The 18,630-nt window shown below is 41.7% G+C and overlaps 1 protein-coding gene across 1 annotated transcript in view; it reads left to right on the top strand.

Annotated features, from left to right (window-relative positions):
• Positions 1–18,630, top strand: part of PTPRN2 (protein tyrosine phosphatase receptor type N2) — a 1,246,087-nt gene that overhangs the window by 519,711 nt on the left and 707,746 nt on the right. Inside the window, exon 11 of the mRNA XM_088445425.1 lies at positions 15,394–15,473. Within this exon, the coding sequence (XP_088301551.1) occupies positions 15,394–15,473 (80 nt within the window). The remainder of the gene's footprint in view (positions 1–15,393; positions 15,474–18,630) is intronic.

The following is an 18,630-nucleotide window of genomic DNA, read 5'->3' as shown; positions in this document are numbered from 1 at the left end:
GACGTGTATAGGACCTGTATAGGACCTGCTGGATCACCATATAAAAAGCTTATACAATCCCATGAGCTTGTATAAGCTTTTTATAAGGTGATCCAGCAGACGACATCCCATTTAATTCATCCAGTGTGGACCACTTATTTCTGGATCTCAGATAAGCTTACAAGATTTTCTCTTTGCTACGCATATTTATTTTTACGAGCACCGGTTACTATTTTACTTTACATACTACACTATCAGGCGCATGTCTTCTTAAACCTTTTTATATATATATATATATATATATATATATATATATATATATAATATATATATGCTCTTTGTACACAATGTTTTTAATATATATATTACTATAATTAACTACTATTAGAAGGATTACTTGTCTATTAATGTTGTATTAAGGTTACCTCCACAAGTAATTGCACTGATAGAAGGACTGATGTTTCTATATGGACAGATTAGATTCTAAACTTCCTTTTTCCACTAGAGGGTATAATAAACCTAACAAATATTTACTTTCCTAGTGTAATAAAAACATTGCACACCAGGGATCATTTAGGGCATACACAAATTAATACATAATTTAGTTATATAGTAAAAGCCTCTTATAAAAGATGTAAATGTAACAAATGCTCTGCTACCATACCAGACATGGTATATTGATCAGAAGCCTGTGATTTCTATTGTTTTCTATGGGTGTCACTGACATATTTCGATTTTTTTTATTGTCAGCTAATAGTAAAAAAGAGCCATACATTAATGGTATGGCAGTTCTGTGAGATTGAACAATAAATAACTGATCATTGTATGGCATAAAATAATGGGATATATAAACACATCATGTTCATTTACTGGCAATAAGTAACATTCATTTTCACCTACGTGACCACCTACAGAAAGAGAACAGACAGTTACGTCAGAGCTGCAGACTGCTCTCCTTGTCGCTGATGTCCAGTGTCCTCGTCAGTTTATGGAGAGACGAGCAATGTCCTCATCAGTTTATGTTCTGTGAAATATTCACCTTGTTCCAGATCTGGCTGCAAAGTTGTTCATGTTTCAGTGTAATTTGGCCCAAATTAGTCCCAATACTTCCACAGCCACACCTTACAGTAGATTGAACTATCAGCATCCTATTCATAGACTTTAAATTCTGCAAAATACAAATATTTAAAATACAAAAATATAAAATGTTATGGAAGAAGCTGGGTGGATTGAGGTGTTCCTTTATGCGTGCAGGCTAGGTGCAGTAATGCCATTTGCACTGCACCCAAATGGCAGCAGTTTTACACACATCCTGCTACATGGGGTCGTCAGTGGCATTGTCAGACTGAGCTGCATGTAGGGCCGACTTGATGATGCGACTGACGACCAAACGGGAGCGCGCATGGCCCGACATAGAGCCGTCGGATCGGCCGACATATCATCTAATGTGTACCCGGCTTTAGTCACTGCCATGCTCAGGTAGTGCTGACTTGCTTTTATTTGTATATTTCAAGCCTGGCTTATAGGGATCTATATACAGTTCACTTGTTGTTTCTGAAGATAAACTTCCACAGTTTACTAAGGCTAATGTAGATATTTACAATCGGCCATTCCACTCAGTTATTTATTGCAACATTTATTGTAATCTGTATACTCAATTCAATAAAATACAGTTTTTTTCCCCATTACATCAATATAAAAAAAGTCAATGTACTATAACAGGCATAGGCAAGATATACTGTATTTGCTAACTATGTAATATATTTGCATTTCCTCCCCCCTCCCCATAGTGTATACTGTATGGAATTATGATTATTATCAAAAATTGTAAATTAACATGTAAAATATGTTCAATTAAGGGCATGGCCTCCTCCCTCCTATGTAACACCATAAAGCAAATGTGAAATAGTGAGTCTTCAGCGGGACAGTGTCTCGGTGTAAACAGAATGATAAAATCACATAATTACATATATACCGTGATGTGCCACTATTTACCTGCCAAAAGTGTGAACATTGATAAATGGGCCCCTGACGCCCCTATATCTCCTGTCTTAGTTGAATTTGGGCTATGCTTAATTCATGGGACTGTATTTCGAATTTTTTCATATTGTAAATACCTTAGAAAGTGCAAGTACATTATTCTCACTTTCTGTAACTAGTGTAAACATAATTAGAAAAATAATCTTGTTCCTTCATGTGTTACTGTATCTTGTGGAAATACCTGGTGACTTTCAGAAGGGACACTTACAATAAAATAGCAGTTTACCGACCTATTGAAAGCACTTTAAGAAAACTGTAGAAATTGATGTGTTTGTGCGATCACAATAATTTGGCATATGAAATGTAAGTTATAAAACCATCATGTGTTCTTTATTAGGTCATAAATAGGCATTTCAGTTTCCTTTATGTAACACTTTACAATGATTATACCACTTGCAGAGAAAATAACAAGTTGTTGCTGAGCGATTTTATTTTCCAAGCAAAGACCTGCATTTTTTATTAATGTTATGTACTACCATGCAGGCAACAGCCGGCTCGGGGTGTGCGGCGTGACGTATTGGTTGATAATAGGTATACATGACCTCAGATTATGTCCTTTTATCCTTCCATCCGCTACTGCTCTTCTTACGACTATACCAGGACCATTCTGCAATTGTATTCTTAGAAAGATACAAGTATGGAGACACATACAAAAAATATTGACTGCTCTGCTAACAAAGACAAAAGATACAAAAGATAAAAATATTTAGCAACCAATCAAATATTTGTTTTCACTAAGGTTTATTTTCAAAACTACTCTAATGTAAAACTACGGCGCAAATTCTCTTACGTTACGTCGTGCCTACTTTATTACATTTGCAACCAGTATTATGGGAAACCTGTGATTTTTGTGTGTGGAAGGGAAGTTGAGATGGATGGAATGTGGGGATTCCTTGTGCCAATCCAGAGTACGAGTCTGCTTAGTTTTGCACTGAAGAATTTAGCAGAATTATTTTATGGGGTGAAGAAGGTGTATTTATAGGTGCATTACCTACTTTGTGGGATGGCACCTTGCCTTTTCTTCCATGTAGGACTTGAATTTTCCACCACCATGGTAGAAGTATGTACAGTATATAGACGCATTTCGCTAATTTTCACTTGCAGTTCTGAGGGAAAGTACATTTGTAGGTAGAATGCAATCAATGTTAAACACAAAAAAAGAAACATACTGTATAATAAACATGGTTGATATCCCCTCGCTCCATACTTGCCTACTTTTGAGAAAGCTTTTCAGGGAGACTGTGAAAGCAACACCTATGAGCGCGGTGGTAAAGTGGATGGACATGTACTGGTACTGCTACATCTGAGAGGTGTGTCATAAATATGACTTATATCCACATGTAAACTACAGTAGTCCCAAAGCAGTCAGTAAGATCTACTTATTGATGAAAACACATTGATACTTTTCAGAAAATACATGTAGCCATAGGGATCATTGTGTCTTATAACCAATGCAGGGAAATTATACTAATGATCCCATTTGTATGTATATTATTTTTTGGGGTCATTTTTACAAAAGCTCCATAATGGTGGTATGGTGCAATCAGGGAGATTGCTAGACTCTTCAGGGAGTCAGGGAGATTGCTACTATGTCAGGGAGTCTCCCTGACAATCAGGGAGAGTAGGTAAGTATTCCTCCCTCACGAGTAAGCCATAAAAGAAGCTAAACAAGTTGTTTTTTCTTATAATATGATCTGAAGCAATGAAATTAATAGAAGTAGGGGGTCCTAAAGTAGCAACAGGCTGGAGTTTGATGTGACATCTTTACAGTTTACACCCTGGACATTTTCTGAAGCATCCGCCAATGTGTAGATTATTTTTATAGGGTGTTTCACTTTAGCTTCACACTGTTTCCTAAAATAAACTTTTCTGTGTTTCTTCTAAAATACTGCTCATTAATGACTTAAATTAATCATGAGAGTAAGGGGACAGAGCTTCTCCCCACACACTAAAAACATACTGGTACTGTAGGTTAGTTGGCTTTGTGTGTCCCCATGTATAAGGGAGTATTGGCTCTAAACTCAACAGTGGTAGGGACTGTTGTATAAGTAATAGATATAACACTTTTGGTTGTGCGGTCGCACTCTGATATATGCACGCCCTAGTTCAACCAGCCAAGGTGTGCAGAGCACGACCGCAAACCAAAGAGTGGTATATCTATCTTAGAAAATGGTCCCTGACAAAATAGTTCTACATGGTGATAATGTAGGGTGAAATAGATAAAGAATGGGAGCAAAAATAGTTCAGAATAGGCTGTTTAATTGTAATTATTTTTAAGGATAAACAATTAGCTGGATAACAGTGTGTAAGAGTGGTTCATTTGGGAAAGAAAACATGTTGTACAGTGACTTGTACTGGCAGGAAGTGCTTAATGCTTCCTCAGGGTCAGGGCTGGCATGTCTGCTCACTGTTGGGTGTGTTTTGGATTTTAAAGTGACTGCTCAGGTAAATCCTGTTCAAGTTCTTTGGTGAGGACTAATGTCAGATCCATTGAGTCATGAAGTAATTTAGACATTTCTTGACTTTTTTCTGTCAGAAATGTGTATGGCAGTGAGGCAGTGATGTATGAGGCAGTGATGTGCTGCTTTTCTGCGAGCAGTGTGTCTCTGTCTCTGAGAGATGTTATTGTTTACACTTGTGGAGTGATACAGCTGTGGCTGTGTGATAAGGCTCAGATTACATTTGGAAGTAGACCAGGTCTGAGGTGTTGGGAAATAATGCACGATCATGTGATCTATTATGTCCAATAATGTTGGTTTTATCTAACTCAATACACCACACCATTTTATAATAATAGTTAATAAATAATTTGTTGTTAAGAATTCTAGAATCAGTTAGGACTAGCTGCATTTTTATGAAACAACACACTTATGTCAGCCATATACAATTCAGCTCCAGCCACCACTTACAGGGGTATATTTATCAGATGGTGAACAGCCCTATAACAAGCAATATGGACGATATGAGTTTACATCCGATGATAGCCTGCAATCTGCAACTCAAAAGGCGATAATGGAAGCCAATGAAAATGCTTATTTATTTTCACTGAGTGGACTTGAGAATCGAAGACTGGCAAAGTGAATATTAATCTTCAGGGCCGTAACAGGGCACAAATGTGTCACGCAAAAGGGGTGGGGCTGGCAGCACCAATAAGTCCAGCGCTGATCGGGCGTCCTGATGGTGCCTGGTCGGCTGCATGGACCTCAGTGTGTCCATTTGGAGTGTGCACAGAACGCTCCAGACTTTACTGCACAGATGATCCTGACTGCGGGGTGCCATTCCAGACACCCTGCTAGCCAAAAGCAAGGGCCATGTGGTGGCAACGCTGCTGCCCACAAAGCTATTGCACTCTGTGTGGTGGCACCGGTCACACACCCCTGGTTACAGCCCTGTTAATCTTTAACATTCTAGGTTAGTGCCAACGAGGTAAATAAGTATCTCTCAGCTTTTATCATCTTCTTGTCCCAGTTGTTCTCTTTAAATTTTAAACTCTTTATCAAGCAGGATCCATCGTAATCTTTGTATTAACATATGCATTTATAATGTCTACTTTGATTACCTAATATATTAACGGCTTTATGAATACTTTGATTTCCCGAATGGCTGGTGGCTTGGTGCTGCAGAAAACTGTGACACCTTAAAAATCAATGACAGTAACAATAATTTGAAAATGGCAGTTTCCGTGCACATATACAGTACTGTATGGTGCATGGTACAAAAATACATATCTTTCACAAAATATGTACTGTATATGTCCAACACCAAAATAAGACCCATTGTGACTAAAATCAAACCAGACACCTCATGTGGGCCGTAATTAGGGTTGTGCGTCTGGTACCTCCACCCAGGGAGAAAGGCAAAGGGATTGCACCATCGTTCCTCCAGTGGCTCCTCTCTGTCTTTTGGGGTACTTGGAAGTACACCCCACTGTTTGGAGAGCAGCAGCTCCATGCTCCCGGACGTTTACTTCCATGATGCAGTTACATGTTCCGGGCGCTGTCATCCAGCACAGAGGCAGCTGTGGGCATTGGGCCTGATTCAGAGACGTACGCAAATCCGATGGTTTGCGTACATCTCCAATTGTTGGGGGCCTGTGCGTATGCAGCACCTGTTCTGCGTATGTGCGGAATAGGCCCTGCGCGATCGCTCACAGTCCCCCCTTAGCCACATCATGATTGACATGCTGCTGCGTTTGGGGGGTGGACCCAGTGTCGGCCCCATTTGTGTGCCCAGGGTATACGTCGCTGGACATTGACTTCCAGAATCCAGCTGTCCAGTTCCAATGGCCCGGCTGAGCAAGCTTCAACTTACGCGGCCTTCCAAAGTCTATGGATGCTGCACTGGGATCGCAGATGCGTATAGCATACTTACCTACCTTTTATCATCTCTTCCCGGGAGAAGCCCGGGTAAGAGAAGCAGCAGGGGGCCGATGAGAGCGGGGCCTAATGATTCGCGTCATTAAGCCCCGCCCCCTCGCGACAAAACTGCCGCGATTGGGTAAAATTTACATTAATGCTGTGATTCATGCAGAATCACATCTTAAGCCCCGCCCCCTTCACGGAGACCCGCAATCGCCGCGGGTATTCTCATTCTGCCCACTTCACTAGGAAGTGGGCAGAATGCGGGAGAAATGCCTACCCTTCCGGGGGTGCGGGAGGTTACCCGAAAAATCGGGAGCCTCCCGCGAAAACCGGGAGGGTAGACATGTATGGCGTATTAGATGTGTCTATTTCCTACAGACACCTCCTGCTGAATTTGCATTTTAGTTGAACAGTATTGTACAGCCGCTTCCCTGCATCTATATATGAATCAGGCCTATAGTTCATGAAAGACACCTAATAATTCCATAGAACTCTGATGCTGCTGCTGCTGCTTACTTTCCTCTGTCAGATCAGCAATCACAGTCTTTGCTGACAGGTGGCTGACATGATGATCTCTGTTAAAAGAGCGGACAGCATGAAATGCATTTTCATCTCAATGGTTTTCATATTGTATAAGAAAAAAAGATATAAACAAGTATAAGAAAGGTATGAAAGCATTTATACACATCCAAAACAGTTACTTAAGCAGAAATCTTAGAAACCTGACAGCTTCCAGATGATATACAGTAGTTTATTCCAGTGAATGCTGTATCACTTAAGTGTAAATTCATGTTGTTTTGTGACAAATCTTTGGTTAGTCACAGGATGAAAAGCTCATGATATTCAGTCTTATTGCAAACTACATTCAATTTATGTGGCTCTGCTCTGCAATCAACTCTACTCCAACTGTATACTCATATCATTATATTTTATATTTGTAACTGTATCTAAATGTATAAACATAATACTATGCTTATGTTGATGAACATACTGTATACAAAAACATGCAAATATTACATATTGGAGCGATGTGTAGAGTTTTAACACATAAATGCCATGTAAAAGACATTTATTTAGGAAATGTCTACCAAAACCAGAGCTGTACCGTGAATATAAAATATTATAAACTAAAAGACAGTTAACACATTAGTAATAAAAAAAGATTAACAATTTCACTATATAAAGAAATCAAAATGACTTTATACTTAAAGCTTGAAAGATTCTGTTCTGTGGATTTTGTTTGCAATGGGTCACAAGTCTGGGCGCTGCAGAGATTTTCATTCTGTGATGCGTAGCATGGAATAAAATGTTCTTTAAATAATAGATATACTCGATGCTGTCTTTTGAACCTACGCCTTTTTTTCTTTACAGAATCTTTCATAGCGCCCTCTGTTAATTTAAATCAAAGCATGTCTTGCCATTCCCTTTTATAAAATGCCCTTTTTTGCTTGATGTGGGGTTTTGTGGTTCAGTTTGTGATCGCACTGTCTTTCTTTCAATCTCTTTTTGATTTCCCCTAATCATGCCACACGGTCCTCCCTCTCCTGTGAGTTTCTGATTGTAGGCAGTTACGTTGGTCATGACAAATCCTAACCTGAATGTTGTTGCCATAGTAACATAGGGCCATGTTTATACAATTTGTATTATTCTGTTTATTTCACTATTCTGGCCCAGTATTTGTAGAATGAATAATATACATTTAAATGTCTCATTAAGTATAAAGCCAAATATGTATGGCAGAGCTCCTGTATACTGAAACATAAATGTCTGATGCCTATTGACATATTACATATATAATGTAATTTCCATGGTACTTTGTTTCTGCAAAGTAGAAGAGAAACACTTCTTTTACAACAACAGTGTCTGATTTTTTTATGACAGACTTACTGCATGCCGTAAGCAAAGTTTAATTTTTCTAAAAAGAATGCATTGATGCATTTGCACATATACATCGACTTATAGTAATCCAAACAGTATTATAAATATTACAGTTCTGTAAGTATGATTGATTGATTTATTAATTGAACATGACTAAAGCTTTTTGTGGGAAAGGGTATTATCATTATCTACCTCAATATATTTAAAAGCAAACTAAAAATATTGTTTTTGTTTTTAAAAAACTGCAGTATTTTTTATTTTAATATTAATTTCTATATTTTTTTATTTGAAATATTTTTGCCATATAAAAATATATGTAATTCCTTGAAAAACCCCCTTTGCATAAAGTGGTACCAAGTAGACCCTCCAGCAATAGGCTGGGGAACACTGAATTGTGACATTCAACACCAGTGGAGCTTCAGGAGCACCAGACAAATATTTTTTTAACTTATTTATCTCATTTATATTTGTCCATTTCAGGATTTTATTGGCTCAGTCCATAATGACATCACAACATTTCACATTGTGCAATGCATCAATTCAATTGGGCATAGCTTTTTCATCTCTTAGTCCACACAGATATATTTTGTGTGTATATATAGTCCACACACTAATTACCCGGGCAGCAGCAGTCTCCTCTGCCTGTGGAGGGGGAGTGATCACACTGATCGCGCCCCCCCCCCCTGGAATTGCGCCGGCTGAGGGGCTTACAGCACTTTGCGGTGCTACAAATAGGTTTTTCTTTTATTCTAAGGGGGCGTGGCCACGCCTCCTGCGATTAGGCCATGCCCCCTCACCCCGACCCCTGTTGTTGGGAGGTATGGGGCTTAGATCTGAAATAGTGGTGTTGTTGACTATGAGGAATATACAAGTTCCCTTCCCCTCTGAGCAGATTTTAATTTTGGAACCAATATTATATCACACAATAGTGCCCCCAAGTCACATTATGCCAAATAGAAGTGTCCCCAGGACAGTGTATACAAAAGACTTAAATATTATTGCTGGGACATAATCAGTATTAATAGTTAAACTTGTATCATCAGATTATTATTATCATCTGCGCAAATAGGTTAGTTCTTTCTGTCTTTAGGGTAAATGGTACCTAGATGCTGCCAATAAAAGACTGAAAATAAAGTTTTCCCACTTTATACAAGACAATAGAATAAAATAGAAAAACAGTCCTGGCCCAATTAAAAATTAGTCTAAAATATCTATATGCGGATCATAACAGATGCTGAAGTCTATGTGTAGCTTGTATTTATTTAAAAAATAGAGAATAGTAATTGACAAAACAAAACATCAATTTCCAGTTCTGATGATTACTTGTAAGTAATGCACTATACCAATGGGAGTATTGCACTGCCCCAATAGTCCACTTGTATAGAGAGTATATTGTCACAATGAAAAAGCCATGTATTGGAACAACTGCAACAGCATTTTAAATTTCTATCATCATTTAACATCCAAGAACTGGATTCTCAACTTTTTTCCACTAATAAACATTATTTATGTATCTCTACAGATAGAGTCACTTAGTTACATTATGTGTCTAATAGACCTAGTTCATGTTTAGGTTTTTAATTGATGTGTCTAATAAATATACATATTTTTTTAACACAAGAGACACTGTATTGTCCTCTTGGGGTGGGGACAAGTAAGGTGGGAAGGAGACCAATACATCATGTGAGAAACTGAGTGACTGTCTCTGGGCCTGATTCAGAGCTGAACGCTCTGACCAGACCGCTCGCTCTGAATCAGGGCCCTCCTACCTTTTTTTGGAGCGTCCTCATGGACGCTCGCATAGCTGTGGGTTACCACCCACAGCTATAGCGAGCGTCCATGATGATGGTCGCGATGGTCTTGACCATCGCGACCATCGGGCTTGCGACGGAGACCCTGCGGTAGGGTCTCGCTGCCGCAAGCCCTGGAGTGATTTTGGCTCTATCAGAGCCAAAATCACTCCCACTGACATCACTAGTGATGTCAGTGGGGCCGGCTTCAGACGGTAGGCACGCCCCGGGCACGCCCTCCGAAGGGGGCGTGCTGTCAAGCAACATCGACAGCACGCCCCCTTTGGTGCGAGACCCGGAGCGACAGCTTGGCTGTCGCAGTCCGGGTCTCGTGCATGCGCACGACGGAGCTCCCTCCGTCGTGCACATGCGCAGTGGGGCAACATCGACCCGTTTGCGAGCGTCCTTTGCGAGCGAACAGGTCTGAATGACCCCCTCTGTCAGCTCAGCAGAATGGCAGCTTTTTAATGAAATTTTGCTGACAAGCATAAAGAAGGCTTTCAACATTAGGGTGTGCCTAGTCACACAATATTCATAAGCCCATGCCTGCGTATAGCGGCTACCATCAAGAAAAGTACATATTGGATAAAGTTAATACAGACCAAACTGTATTGTTGGTTGAAATAGGTAAGGTTGCTGACGGGGCATCTTTGGAAAGTAGTGAGTCAGTGTGCAAGGCCAACTAGTGGACATCACTACACCAGTGGGCCTTCCTACACATCTCATTACAGGTATTCTACAAAACAGTGTTAACCTTAACAGTCTCTCCCTACATTCTATTTCTGCATCTATCTACCAGCATTTTCTTTTCTTCAGGATTTCTCTTACCGACACCTAGAAGTGTGTATCATATGTATCATTCTTTGCCTTTGAACCCTGGTCTTTTATCAGTAGTAGGGATGGCCATCAACCATCCACCATATCACCAAACCTCTGATATCCATTGATAGCTACAAACCATCAATGTCTACCTTCGATGGATCTCTGCCATCAATGGAAAGAACACTTGATACCATTGATGGTGACCATGAGTGGTGAAGCCTTTTTATTGATAACCTTAGTTTGGAGATAGTGGGACTGCATGCTTGTGGCCGATGTTTTCAGTTGCCGGAGTTGCACTGCTAATGCACCCCAATGCTTACCGCTGACAGCTGCAGAACAAATTTGGACACAGAGGGCCTGATTCAGACCCGGTCGCAAGCACTGTGCATTCGCAACCGGGTCGATGGTGGGCCAGTGCGCATGTGCATGACGGAGCCGGCTCTGTCGTGCGTATGCGCAAGACCAGGATAGCGACGGGCACTCCGTCGCTCCGGGTCTCGCAACAAAGGGGGCGAGCTGACGATGTTGAGTGACAGCTTGTCCCCTTTGGTGAGCGGGCTGGGGGAGTGGCTGCCCAAACGGAGGCGTTCCCATGTGAACACCTCCGTTTGGGGGCGGCCCCACTGACATCACGAGTGATGTCAGTGGGAGAGATTTCGGCTCTGTTAGAGCCGAAATCTCTCTGGGGCTTGTGGCCATGAGACCCTACCACAAGGGTCTCGTTGCAAGCCCGATGGTCGCGATGGTCTTGACCATCGCGACCATCTTCCTGACCACTCGCTATAGCTGTGGGTGGTCACCCACAGCTATGCGAGTGGCCAGGAGGCCGTTCTAAAAAAAAAAAAAGACCGGTCCTGATTCAGAGAGAGCGCTCTGTCAGAGCGTCCGGCTCTGAATCAGGGCCAGAGAGAGAAAATTTCAGTGGGAATTTCTGGGTGGTAATGGGGGTGGCTAGCCAGACACCAGAGTGTCACGGTCAGTGACTGTGTCTTAATATGCAGTTGTACTGATCCCTGCAGCCATGTTCAGATGGAGAAAATGCACCTGCCTGGTGCAGTGTCCGATGGTGAAGCTAATGCATCTTAATAAGCACAATGGTGGATTAAAGCCGCAGCCAGTGGGCGTCTCTGTAAGAATCCCATTGTCATAAAGATGCAGTTGCGGCTGCAATTGCAGGCACCTCTGAATCAGTCCCAGAATCACTTTTGAGGAGAGGAGTCTTCAATGAAGGAGGAGCATCGGGTCATGAGTTCATGGCCCCTCCAATGAACTAATTCTATTCATATGCTGCCACAGAGTCAATCATTAACAGGTTGTCGTCGCTTTTCTGCTGTGTGACTCTATGTCACTGTCTGTTTGGTGAACAAATCAGGTCCCCGGTTCTGGCAGCACCGCCCAAGTTCTGTAGGATAGTTGTTGCTTGCAGTAACATGGGTGATGGAGCCATCAGCCATTGTAGTTTTATCTGTTCTCTAGCTGCAACTGTATTGATTTTCTCTCCTAGATTTATTCTTCAGGACAGAGGCAGCAGTGGGGAATGGTGCTTGCAGGATGGTCAGCACGGGGTCTCTCTGGCTCAGGGCCCGTGGGCACTGCGCACCCTGCAATGTTAATACACCACTGTTTGTTAACGCTGAGAGTAATCGCGTGCATGCACAAATATATATTTTTCTTCCCATCTAGTTCTCCATTATTTATTTTGGCTATCTTTACAGACAGGATTCATCTCTCAAATCTGGTGGAATATTCTATTATAACATAGTTCTACCATATATAGGGCCTGATTTAGAGTTGTACACTAATGCAAATTCGAATTTGTATACAGCTATTATGTGAAAATATATAAATGCTGTAGCCACCGGGAGATATATTGCTTTGCAAATCCAGCATCTGCGTAAAATGTTGCAGAATCTGCGTACAAAGATACAGCATCGGTCGCAGATCCTTAGATTGTTGCAGTCCTAAGTGAGTCTATGACCAATAGAATGGCCGCTGGCGCCATATCCCTTGTGTACGGGATCGCAGACACAGGGTGTGACACGCCCCAAAACGGTCGCGACTCGTCTGCGTTCCTTGCCACCACTCCCCATTACCTCCACCAAATGCTCCCTGAGCTATCAATTGCACTGAGAATAAATACTTGCTGGGAGCGACTACGCATGGTGACTCAGACATATGTGCAGGCAGCTGATAATCACTCAACTGCAAAAACATCATGATCAGCATAACGTACTTTGCTACTCACAGTGGGCTGTCAGCTACCAGGGTGTATGAACATAGCCATAGGCTATTCACCATAGTAGAGGTCACCAGTTATGGTTGGTATACGTTCACGAAGCCGGCCGTCGCAATGCTCACAGCCGGCTTCCCGACTACTTAATCACGGTGAGGGTTAAATCTAGATGCCTGTCATTTTACCTATGCCGGGAGACCGGTGCCCGGCATCCCGATCGAAGTGATGCCGGGCGCCGGACGGGACAGCCACGGGGGGAGTGTTAGGTTAGGGGACTTGGCTAGGCACCCCCCACGGGATGTTATGATTAGGCTAGGGGGAAGGAGGGTTAGGCTTAGGCACCCCCTGGGTGAGGTTAGGGTTAGGCACCCCCCGGGGGACTTAGGTTTAGGCGACGGGGAAGGGGGGGTTAGGTTTATGCACTTAGAGGTGGGATTAGGGTTAGGCACAGGGGGGGGAGGTTAGGGTTAGGCACTATAAAGGAGGGTTAGGGGATAAAATTAGATTAGTTTATACATACCCTTAGGACGATCGGGATGTCCTCCTCTGTCGGGCTGCCGTTGCCAGGATTTGAACCATGCGGCCGGCGGTAAATCAAACCGAATGCGTTATGGTTACATCACGTACAAATACTATTGTGCTCCTCAAAACAATGTGCGTTATTCTTTTAGATTCAGGAGAGATATTTAACAAGATTGAAGAGGCACAGATTTAACTACTAAATGAAACTACTTTCAGCTGATGTCAGCCACACTTCCCAGACATTAACTAAAACATAACTGATCTAAAATAACGACACAGACAACCATTGGCGGGGAAAAAAGGGTCGGTTTATTTTTTTATTTAATGAACGGGGATAAGCGGATATCTAACAGCAACAGTGACACTCAATTAGCGTTATTATTTCAGATTCAGGAGAGATATTTCACAAGATTAAAGATCCACATATTTAAGTAGTAAACTTGCATAAATAATTATCTTCTTGATGATAACTTCCCATTTCATTGGATTTCCTACATTCACCTTTGGGGGCATTTTTATGAAGATTTGCCATCCTGCCCTGAATAGTAACATTCCTTGTTGTAATGTTAGTTAAGGACAATTGTTAAAGGGCCAGTTGCCGTGACAAAGGCTCCCATTAAGAAAAATGATAGATAACGCTATCATTTTACTTCCAGGTTCATACACTACCGGTGCAAGTGCACATGCATGGCAATAAGGCAGCGTATGTGCAAAGCGAAATCCCTGCAATGGGCATCGTGAACAGCTTCAGCCAACCGAGGAGAGATCAGAGGATCCCTCTCTGGATGGGCTGCCCCTTAGAAGTAAGTGGGCTAACACTGGAAACAAGTTTGTCAAATACTGTAGCAACAGTAACACTGTTCCCATAGAAAACTATAGGGACGACTGCTACGAGCGCTGTTGTTCCGAAGCAAGGATACATCTATGATATTTTTGCTATTTAATTCATCCTTCAACATGCTGAAACAGCTGTTTCCGCATGTTTTAAGGACTGAATTAGTATGATAAATAGGCCTATGAATTATCATATGTATGTTTTCCCACCAAACCTTACCTTGTCTTTCATCCCCTCATTATCTGTTTTCAGTTTCTTATCTATCTTTAATCCTCTGCGAGGTTCCTACCTCTACTCAGGGCTTGCTCCAGGGGTTGGAGCACCCTGTGCCAGCCCTTAATAATGCGCCATTACATCGCACGTGGTGAAATTTGGGGCGTGGCCTAATTACCATAGACCATGCCCCCTATGTGACACGCCTCCAAATAACGTCAGGCTGGGGTTACAGCCCCCAGCCCTCTCCCATCAGTGAATGCGGCATCCATTCACACTCCGGGGGTCCGGCTGCGGCGGTGGGGGTCCCCAACCTCCCGATTTGACCAGCGGGACAGTACTGTCCCGCTGAAATCGGGATGCTGGGGAGGGGTGCACCCTCTACGGGTGGCGCCTTAGAACCGGCCCTGCCTCCACTGTTTATATAGGCAAAAAAATACAAAAACTGTTATAACATAAATAATATGCAATGGCCAGACAGTGCTTTTTTTGCTTAAGTAAATAAAAAACATAATCATAGATATCAAAATAGTAGCATGAAAAATGGTGGCATGCTAAATTGGCAAGCAGTGACTTTTGTACGAAGCATGGGGATAGCTTTGATTTATTAAGCTGCATCATTTATAAATTATTTTTACATGAGTGTATTGCTCTGTGTATTATTTCACTCTCACTTTTGTAGATACACTATGTTAATTTGTTTTCTTTTAACTATTGCAGTGTGTCAGGATCAGCGGTCGTGTTCCAAGTGCGTTCCAGTATACGGAATATGACAACAGAAGATGTGGCAAATGCAGCAGGTACAGTTGGTCACCCTTTTTTGTTCGTTAATGATTGGGCCAAACAAAGGTGTTTACATTTATTTATTTTAAAGTTAACTTAAAATAAATGAGTTTTAAATTCCATAGATGTATTACTATATCTTGCCTACAGCTTTTCTAAATATGACTTAATTATCTTCAAATGTGGCTTACACACTTCCTGCTGCTTGGCCATAGTTTAGACTAACAGGATTTTTTTTCAGTGTGGGCACTCCTGTGGGCTGTCAAATTTGACTTTTGTAGCCAATCAGTGTTTAGTGTGAATAGTCAGGTAACATTTTTTACTGCAAACTTTTGTCTTTCTTATATGACAGTACTTCTTCAAATACATTTGTACAATAATTTCTATAAAAGAAATAATCTTATTTTCTTGTTTGCCATTTTACATGCTCTATGCCACTTTTTATGCAATCTTCTTCATTTCAATTTTGATCTATTACACTCCTCTGCATTATAACCGTGTGTGGCTGTATAAGTGCTGTATTTTGCAGAGTGAAGTAGTATATAGCGGGGGCACAATGCAGTAAATTGCAGATTGTTATAAATAGAACCCATTTCAGCAAACTGAGAGCATATTCCATCTGATTAATTTGCTACATCTTAAATAATTCCAGGAATTCAATAACCTACTAGAATTAATTCAAAGCAAATCACCAAAATAAGTATTACAAGAGGTGTGCAAATAATACATATCTGAAAAATTTTAATTTTAGGATTTAGTAGCTCTTTAAACTTAATTTACCCAATTAATATTTTATAGTACACTATTATATTTCAATATTACATTGGTTTCAGTTATGCTATTGCTAATTCTCTTATTTGGCATACATTAGTTAGCATACATTATGTTGCATTACATATCTCTCAGCATTTGGAAGGGGGCAATCAGGTTTTGTGTGTGCAACAAAGGTGTGTGAAAAGTTGGTGTGGCCTCTAGTCATGTGGGCGATGCCCGATCACTCTGGGGGCATGCTCTTCCCGAGCTGCTGGGCTGCCCTAAGTCTGTCTTTCTTTGCAGTTTAAATGCCATGCATAACAGCAGGTGACCTCCTGACCTTTCTTCCCATTGGCACACTGTGACCCACGGGTGGGATGTCACCTGAGAAGTGAGACTGTACCACCTAAATTAGGATGGTTGAGAAGTCTGGTATTGGGGTAGTCATAAGACAAAGTAAAAAAATAAAACTAATAATGAAACTTTTCATGTTAACATCACTTAGTGTTACAGGATCAACACAACACTGTTGTTGGGATGTATATTTAATGTATACTGCTTGGTCTATGTAACCTTATCTGTTCTTTGATATCCCCACAGTGAACAAATAGTATGTTTTGTCCTAGATGTGTATAAAATCCCTTATCTCCCATGGATTGGAGCCTTAGGACTAATTCACAGACAGTGCCCCCCACCCTGTACACTATTGGGCTCATGTTGGGTTAGACGCATTATTGTTTGCTTAGTGTAAAATATGCAAATTTGTACTGCACATGTCCATAAAAAAGGGATATATCCAATGGCATAGCTATAATGTGTGCAAAGTGTGCGGCCCACATCGTACACCCTGTACCCATATATACTTACCTCTCCGCAGTCTCCAGAGTTCTGCTCTGCCAGCGGCCTGGTGCTGCAGATCAGCAAACATCACCAGGAAAATGGCACGGCGGACATTTTACCCCGTGATTTGCGCATGCGCATTAGAGATCACCCTTGTGCCATTATCCCAGAGATCTGCTCATGTACAGTAGATTCTGGCACCAAGCCAAAGGCAACTGCGCTGCTAAGAGGAGGGGGCCCACATGGAGTCTGCACCTTCTCCTCTCTAAAACCGCCCCTACATATACCTATGTCCTAGTGCAGACTTGGTGCTTGAGCCTCCTTATGCTTAGAGAGATGGAAGAGGGGAAGGAATAGGAATGCAAATTCAGACCGCATACAGGGTATTAGTAAAGCATTATCAAGTAAAAGTAAGGAAAGCAGCAAGTATAGAAATCGCTATAGAAGGTGCTCCCACTCCTTCACCATAACCACAGTAAAACAAAAAGATTAGCAATCTCTGCAACTTGCGCTGAAATATACTTTACATCAAAGGTTTGTTCCTTTGGAAAAGCTTAGTTGGTCTCATGTATGGCATGTGTTTCAATCTCCTGAAGTACATCCTTCATAGGACACCAATGCAGTACCCACAAATGAATGAGAGAGAGGGGAGATATAGATGGTGAAGCAGAGTTTTAATACATCAAAACATCAACAAACATAAATTGATTATGAAAAGGGGATATCCTCCAGTGGCTGTAAAGGTAACAATTACTGAATGAAGATGAGAACTTTCAACAGACAGTTCTTATGAGCGTGTGTTGTTATACAACCGTGTAGGTTCCAGACACTGCAGTGGTCTCTCCGCTCCAATCACCGGAAAAGTATCCTTCTGTTGCCACCTGGTGTCCCCGTACTGACGCATTTCGACACCTCTTCTGGGGTCTTTTTCAAGGTATGATCGAAAAGTGGATGTCCTTCCCTCCCACCCGAGTCCCTTAAAAACCCCCATTGTCCAATCACAGCAGTGTTGGCGCAGCTGGATCCCTATACAGTGGTCAACTACAAGTCCCATGATCCCTTGCCACGCTGAGCCAATCATTTGATGTAATGTATATTTCAGCGCAAGTTGAAGAGATTGCTAATCTTTTTGTTTTATTATTGGTAAAGCATGTCAACACCCCAGGGAAAAAAACATGTCATTACATAGGCAAGTAAAAGAAAAGGGGTCATGAGCCATGTCACATGCGCATGGATAGGTGGGTGGTAAGGCAAAGTGATAGTTGGTCGGTGGGGATGACAGTGACAGTGAGAAGGAGGAGGAGAGCATGGTACAGTGAGGAGGAGGAGAGCATGGTATAGTGAGGAGGAGAGCATGGTACAGTGAGGAGGAGGAGAGCAGTGAAACAATGAGGAGAGCAGTGATACAGTGGAGAGAAGGAGAGCAGTTATACAGTGAGGTGGAGGAGGAGGAGAGCAGTGGTACAGTGAGGAGAGTGAGTAGAGCAGTGTTGTAGTGAGGAGGAAGAAGAGAAGGAGGAGGAGGTGGAGAGCAATGGTATAGTGAGGAGGAGTAGAGCAGTGTTGTAGTGAGGAGGAGGA

The sequence above is a fragment of the Taudactylus pleione genome, unplaced genomic scaffold (assembly GCF_031769625.1).
Source record: "Taudactylus pleione unplaced genomic scaffold, aTauple2 ptg000380l, whole genome shotgun sequence".
Lineage (NCBI taxonomy): Eukaryota > Metazoa > Chordata > Amphibia > Anura > Myobatrachidae > Taudactylus > Taudactylus pleione.
The sequence above is the reverse complement of the archived record's forward strand: the minus strand, read 5'-3'. Positions and strand labels throughout refer to the sequence as shown.